Genomic DNA, 7,593 nt, shown 5'->3' on the forward strand with positions numbered 1-7,593 from the left:
TCTTCAGATGTTGGTTTAAGTCCTACAATACATTCCTCAAAAAGGGCGTAGAAGAACAAATTAATCCATCAACGTGTAGCATTCAATTTATTCCGGACCATTAAAGACTCCGCCTTCCGCGTAGAATCATACGTCATCCTCGCCGCCATATTGGATGGGGCAAAGCGGAGAATAAAGATGCCTCATTCATGTGCTGCGTTTAACTGTACCAACAGGTTTACCGTCCAAACAAGATCACGTGGGATTACCTTTCACAGGTGAGACTGGAAAAATACTTTTCATTGTATTTGGTCATTATAACGTAATTTTACGAACAGATTTTTCTGACTTTGTGGCTAATATGAAGTCTCGCGCATAATAGTTTATGCGCATGCGTCCTTACTTCTATTGTTCTGTGTCTCTGATGGGACAGTCTTACAGCGCACCTAGAGGTGTGGCATGTGTATTGCATCGTTTTCAGCAAGCGTTGCGTTGCCATATGTACCTGATATTTTACTGACCCGTTGCCCATGTGGACGCGATATATATATATATTTTTTTTAAATCTCGTTGCCGTTGTCGTGTGGATGTAGCCTAAGCACTGGCCCCGAACCAGCCCTGGAACTGCTTTGGTGGAAAAGGGGCATCTGTAACCAGAAAGTAGCAGGGTCAGTTGTCTCAAAATGCTCTCTTAATGCAGCATTTCCTTGCAGATCAATGAGCAGATCAATGTCTCGGCAACGGCGTTTAAGCACTCCTTCACAATTGTCCCATCACTAAATGTTTTTTTATGTTGCCCCAAAATCCACGCTACTTTTAAGGAACATTCGTTTGCACGTTGCTGGGCTGTAAATGTATGTGTGATGAGTCGGGTAGACCTGTCATACTGTGCTCGCAGTTGGGTTATTTTGCGTGCCCTCAGCTCGGACTTCAGGGGATAACTTTGCTCAAAAGAGCCGTGCTTCGTTTCGTAGTGGCGCTTCACGTTGCCGCTTTTAATTAATGCCACGTTTTCGGAGCATATGAGGCACACTGGTTTTGAGCTGCTCGCCGGAAGAATGAACATATATTTCTCCATCCATTCATCTTTAAAACAACGATTTTCCTTGTCTACTTTCCGCCGCCTTTTGGAGCAAGCCATGTTGTCTCGGTCGGTTGTCTCTGAACTTGACTCTCTTCCTCTCTGCTTGTTGCTGTGCTGTGGCACGCTGGGTCAACTAACGATTTTATTGGCTCAACTGAGTGAAGCTGTTGTCGTATTAACTGGAGTAGCAGTGCCTGCTGTCAATAGCCACGACCGTCCAAAATAGTGCTCCATGAAAATTACTTAATCTCGTGAATTTACCATTGGTCACGGGTCCGGACAGAACCATCACTGGGTCCGGATCCAGACCGAGGTCCGCCATTTGGTGATGCCTGCCCTACAGGATATCTTCAAATGTGAAATACCCCTCGAGAGTAAGACTACAGTATGTTTTTTGGACACGTACCTGAGGAATGGCCGAAAAGAGAGAAACATTTAATAAATATCTTGCTGGTGGCCTGTAAAAAGAGTCTGACCAGGAAATGGTTATCACAGGAGAGCCCAGCTTTAAATATATGGATGGATATTTATAAAATGGAGACGATAACAGCTTTTGTTAATCACAAATTGGGGAAATTCGCTTCACGCTGGGAAAACTGGGTCAAATACGGTATGTCGCGCCCCATAGGCCTGATTTTATTTTCACAAACCAGTGACTGTGCTGTATAAAAAGGATCACTCCCTACTTGTACATAGGTTTTTTTTTTCTTCCTGTTGTTTGTTTCTCTTTTCATTCTTCAGATACAAAACAAAACTGCTATTTGGGGCAGACAACAGATGTAAGATGTATGAACATATGATGTACCAGATGTGAATGTCTGTCTGATTCTGAATGTCAATAAAAAATAAATTACCAAAAAAAAAAAAAAGCACCAGAAGGCCTGTAAATTTTTAAATTTACGCCAGCTATTTCAGATTTTCTGGAGAACCCTGTGTATATGGGAGGAAATATTTTCTTCTTAAACACATTTTGCCTCCATTTCCATCAGCGAGACATTTTATTCAGCTCTAATGTACGTACAAGGTGCGTCAGAAAAGTGACAGGACTTGGTGTGCTTCTTCGATGTGAGGGGCATCGTCCACATAGAGTTCTCGCCACAGGGCCAGACGATCAACCAGCATGTCTACAAAGAGATCCTGCAGCGTTTGCTTCGTTCAGTGCGCGAGAGTTGTGGCGGGACAACTCGTGGCCGCTTCACCACGACAACGCTCCGGCTCACAACGCCCTGAGCATCATCCTTGCCGAGAAGAACATGCTGGAGCAACCTCCCTACTCACCCGACCTGGCTCCGTCTGATTTCAAGGGGGCCCGTTTTCCAGACGTGGAAGCCATCAAGACGGTCGTGACGACAGCGCTGTGGAGAACCCTGGGAGAATCCTTCCAGGAGAGCATGGAGGCGCGGTGGAGAAGGATGGGAAAGTGCGTTAGACTCGAGGGGGATTATTTCGAAGGGGAAATCTTGTAGTTTAGACTTGACATCAATTTTTTGTGACCCCAGTCCTGTTTCTTTTCTGACACACCTCGTGTATATACACAGGGGTGATAGCGTTCCGGCGCCGCGCCGGATTTCCGGTGTACCATGGCTGGGGAAAAAAAAAAAAATCTAGTTCGCCCATTGTCCTGTGTCATTTCTGAGATGCGCAGATAGAGAGTAAAGGGAATTCCGAATTCCCTTTACTGTCTATCTGCGCATCTCAGAATGATGGGCGAACTAGATTTTTTTTTTTTTTTTTTTTCCCCCAGCCACAGTACACCGGAAATCCGGCGCGGCACCGGAACGCTATCACCCCTGTATACAATAAACAGTGCAGGAATTCATGTGGTTATTGAACCTCTCCTCCACTTCTCTTTATAGGGTGTGATTGATTACATCTTCTGCTCTGAGCCTCAGCTGAACGTTTTGGGTGTCCTGGGACCTCTGGACCACGACTGGCTCCTGGAGAACAACATCAGCGGCTGCCCGCACCCCCACATCCCGTCGGATCACTTCTCCCTGTTTGCACAGCTGGAGCTGCTCCTGCCCCAGCATCCCCCCATCAACGGGGTGCACCTGCCTACACGCAGGTAGTCCAAGCCCACCCGGAGACGCCACCGTGGGAGGGGCCGGCAGCGCTGCATACTCCCACCTCTGACACGTTCTTCTGGCAACTTACTGAAAACGACCGAACCTCTAAACTACGCCATTTTCTTTGTCCTTTTTTTTTTTTAATTACGTGAATGTCTTTTTTTTTTTTTTTTTTTTTTATTATTATTTTTTCCTTCCTTGTTTACTTGATGGAGCCAAATTTGCTTCTAAACGCTAAAAGAGGCTCAGTTTCCTCTTTCTCAGTCTCTTGTTAAGCTTTGTTTTGTAGTTGTTTTCCAGTCGTACGCATGATTTTCTGTTCAATCACTACTTTTTCCACAGTGCTTCGGTATTGTTCTCAAAATCAAAACGAAAAAAAAAGGCGTACATCGTTCGTAGGCATGTGGTCTTGTATCAGGATGCAGTATCTGTAGTTTAGCTCACACACGTCAGGTTTGTGATCATTCAAAGGAAGTCTGGGCTGAAGGAAACGGAGGTCATAATGCCAACGGCAGTCAGATGTTGAATAATCTAAAGCCAGCAATGATTCCTGAATCCTCACCCAAGTGCATTAAACCTCCTCGTTCCTTTCGAAGCCCTGAACGGATTTAAAAAAAAAAAAAAAAACCACACAAAACTCGAGTATCTGACAAAGCAATAGCTCACATCTGGTTCTGCTTTTTGTATATATACACACACACACGTGCTCAGATTTTAGCTTTGGTTCTTATACGTGTCTTTTTAGAGAAGCTTTGGAAAGCGTACGTGTTGCTTATATGGGTGCCAGACTTTTTTTAACGTCCCGCGGGACGCCAGGAGAGGCTCGAACGCCCGGGTTCACTCCTAAACGGTGCAATATTCTCAACAGCGTAATCCTTTTAAAGCTAAAGCCGTGGCAAACGTTTTTATATATACGAGCGTAAATATGAAAAATCCTCCAGTGCACTTATTCCGAAGGGGTTTCTAACATAGCCATTGATTGATTGGCTTCATTAAATTCTGTTTGACACAAACAATTTGAATACATTTGGCTTGATCACTGGTTGCCCATTAAGTTAACTTTTTTTATTTTTATTTTATGGGTATTATTATTGTGACTGAGCTATGCACCTGGAAATGTTTAGCTTCTAGAAACCATTGGATGTGATGTGAGGTCACTGTGGATGCTCCCACACGGCAGAGGAGAGAGGCATGTGGGTGCCGGGAGAAGACTTCAGCGGGTCTGTATTCAACCAGCATCCGTTCACTGTGTTTTGTGGAAAAAGTGGAGAACATTCCGTATTTTTCCCACAAATCCCGCTCATAACTTCTCAAGGTGTGTAGCACTGTCTTTTGCGGCCAGTAGTTTTCCGCCCAGTTGTTAATCATCCTCGTGGGCTGGGTTTTTTTTTGTTTGTTTGTTTTTGTTTATTGGTCTGGATTTTTTTCCCCTTCTTCCGCAAGAATTTTACAAATGTGTATATATATATTCTATCCACATTCATTGGATATGAGCAATCGTGATATGAGCTCTGATTGGCTACTCTACTACTAGGCTATCAGCTCATATACCATGAGTAGAGCAAAACGAAATGGAGCGTGTTGCTGAACCACCCGAGGATGAAATTTAAAAACTCTACTCGAAAATAAAACGCCCAAAAAAATACAAAAAGAAAAGCAACAAAATATGGAATAAAAGTATTTGATGTTAAGAACGTATTTTTTAAACCTTTTATTTTTCAAGAATTATTATTATTATAGCATTTTTCACAAATTGCTCCTGTCGTTTCGCCGAGCAAAATTGGAGCAAAACAAAACGGCGGCGCTTGTTGCTGAACCAACCGAGGACGAAATTAAAAACTACTCGAATTTAAAACCTCAAAAATACGAAAAAATAATAAGCGCAACAAAATATGGAATAACAGTATTTCATGGTAAGAACATTCCTTACCCCCCTGAATTATTATTATTATTATCACATTTTTCCCAAATTGCTCCTGTCATTTCGCCGGTTTGTTTACATTCTGGCCTGAATTAAGTCTTTATTTGTCGAATTTGCAAAAAAAAAACCCAAAAACGCTCAGTTTCCCAAAATCCAGTGAAATGTGGATAGAATAAAACACTTATTCCACTCAATCTCGTCGTACATGGTTTATAGCCGATCAGTTCATGTATGACTCGATTTCGTGGAATAATTGTTCAATAATTTTTAATCTTGACTTGATTGTATATGAGCCACACACCTTCTTTTTTTTTTTTTTGGTTTTTTTTTTTTACACTATGGATAAATTATGATTTGGATTTTTTTTTTAAAAAAAGATTGTATTGTGTAAAAAATTGTGACTGCATTTTAAACACAGGAATCAAATTTACCAGCTTGTTTAAAAAAAAAAAAGGGAAAAAAAAAAGAAAAAAAAGGTTTAAAGAGGTTGTTCCCAGGTGTCACTGCCACACTCTTGCACTCGGTGACGTTTCTGTTACTTTATTCGGTTTCTTCTTGTTAATTTCAACTCGAATCGTACGTCAGATCCCGAGTCATTGCTGCGTCCTGGAGGTCTGCGTCGTGCCTCGGTGTGTCCTTATCTTGCACTACCAGTGCACACCTATACAACCTCTGATCCTTTAAAACACTTTGGACTTTTTTTTTTTTTTTAAAGCTCTCCCTTGTAACTTTTTTTTTTTCCTGAACTACTGTACTACGCAAAGGAATCAGGTCTGTAATATTACGAAAAAATAATATTTTTGTAGCTAAAGCATCTGTGGTAGGGCTCTGAATATCTTTCCTAGTTTTGAAACGCCACTCGTCGGTTTTGTTCCATGCATGTTCCGTAGGTCTCTCCTTCTTTTTTCCGTATAATCCGAGCTGACTTTATAAATAATCCCTTTTCCGATTCTGTTGGTGTGTCGCCGTAATAGCTCTAGTATGGCCATACTCTTTTTTTCCTGTGTAGTGCCACGTGGTGCATTCTTCTTCTATGAAGCCATTTAGTTTAGATTCCCCTCTTTGACTTCCTTTTGTTGAAGTGGACAGGGACAGGGGGCTCGTTCTCGTTTCGTTGTTTTTCAGCATCTCCATCGATACGTTCAAAGCTTTCGGACCAAACTCCAGTCTGTAAATCTTTCCTGGTTTATCGGTATCATGTCGTCTTACACTTTTTAGAAAGTAGGTGAATTGCATCAGCTAGCACTTGATCTGAGATGAACTGATGAATTCAGTCACCTTTTTTAGCTCTAATTGGTCTGTTCCCACCATAATTTTTAGCAGGAAGGATAAACCAGGACATTTAACTTAAATTCTGAACAACTTTTCTGCACCACATCGTTTTTATGTATTGTAAAGGACACCTTTTTTTTTTTTTTCCCTGTTAATGACCTTGACTTGCTGAAAGTATTGTAGATTTCAGTAGCTTTTTGTAAAGTGTGAATAAAATGTGTATTGCCTATTTTCTTTCTACAAAAGACGTGTGCGTGTGTGTGTGTGGGGTAACTTCTAAGTAGTAGAAGGAGTCGGATTTAGGGGCCCAAGCACATTTTTCCCAGCTTGACTGAGTCGAATCATTTGATTCAGCTCACCGTTAAGAGTCGACTCTTTCGGCTCTTAAGCAGCTCACGTGACGGCCGTTTTTACTTTCTCAACAGAGAAATATCCTGAGCCGTCATTGTTCTTTGCCTGAGTAATGCCAGGAATTGTTTAAAGAAATTTTTAGACTCGCAAAATAACTTTTTTTTATAAAATGAGTTTACATGATTTGTTAAATCAGCAATAAATCTAGAAGATTCTGCCTCATGCTCCCGGCTGAGAGTCAAACACGTCTCACCGTTCACACCAGTGCTTTAAAGGAACAGTCCACCGTACTTCCATAATGAAATATGCTCTTATCTGAATTGAGACGAGCTGCTCCGTACCTCTCCGAGCTTTGCGCGACCTCCCAGTCAGTCAGACGCAGTCAGACGCGCTGTCACTCCTGTTAGCAATGTAGCTAGGCTCAGCATGGCCAATGGTATTTTTTGGGGCTGTAGTTAGATGCGACCAAACTCTTCCACGTTTTTCCTGTTTACATAGGTTTATATGACCAGTGATATGAAACAAGTTCAGTTACACAAATTGAAACGTAGCGATTTTCTATGCTATGGAAAGTCCGCACTATAATGACAGGCGTACTAACACCTTCTGCGCGCTTCGGCAGTGCATTGATATCTGAGCTCCGTATCAATGCGCTGCCGAAGCGTGCAGAAGGTGTTAGTACGCCTGTCATTATAGTGCGGACTTTCCATAGCATAGAAAATCACCATGTTTCAATTTGTGTAACTGAACTTGTTTCATATCACTGGTCATATAAACCTATGTAAACAGGAAAAACGTGGAAGAGTTTGGTCGCATCTAACTACAGCCCCAAAAAATACCATTGGCCATACTGAGCCTAGCTACATTGCTAACAGGAGTGACAGCGCGTCTGACTGCGTCTGACTGACTGGGAGGTCGCG

General features: G+C 42.1%; 1 protein-coding gene across 2 annotated transcripts in view; it reads left to right on the plus strand.

The window, feature by feature from the left end:
- Window positions 1-6,567, plus strand: part of cnot6b (CCR4-NOT transcription complex, subunit 6b) — a 69,051-nt gene extending 62,484 nt beyond the window's left edge. For both annotated transcript variants that reach the window (XM_060927279.1, XM_060927280.1), the window contains exon 13: window positions 2,920-6,567. In XM_060927279.1, the coding sequence (XP_060783262.1) occupies window positions 2,920-3,132 (213 nt within the window). In that variant the 3' untranslated portion in view covers window positions 3,133-6,567. The remainder of the gene's footprint in view (window positions 1-2,919) is intronic.
- The last annotated feature ends 1,026 nt before the right edge of the window (window positions 6,568-7,593 follow it).

The sequence above is a fragment of the Neoarius graeffei genome, chromosome 8, assembly GCF_027579695.1.
Source record: "Neoarius graeffei isolate fNeoGra1 chromosome 8, fNeoGra1.pri, whole genome shotgun sequence".
Taxonomy (NCBI): Eukaryota; Metazoa; Chordata; class Actinopteri; order Siluriformes; family Ariidae; genus Neoarius; species Neoarius graeffei.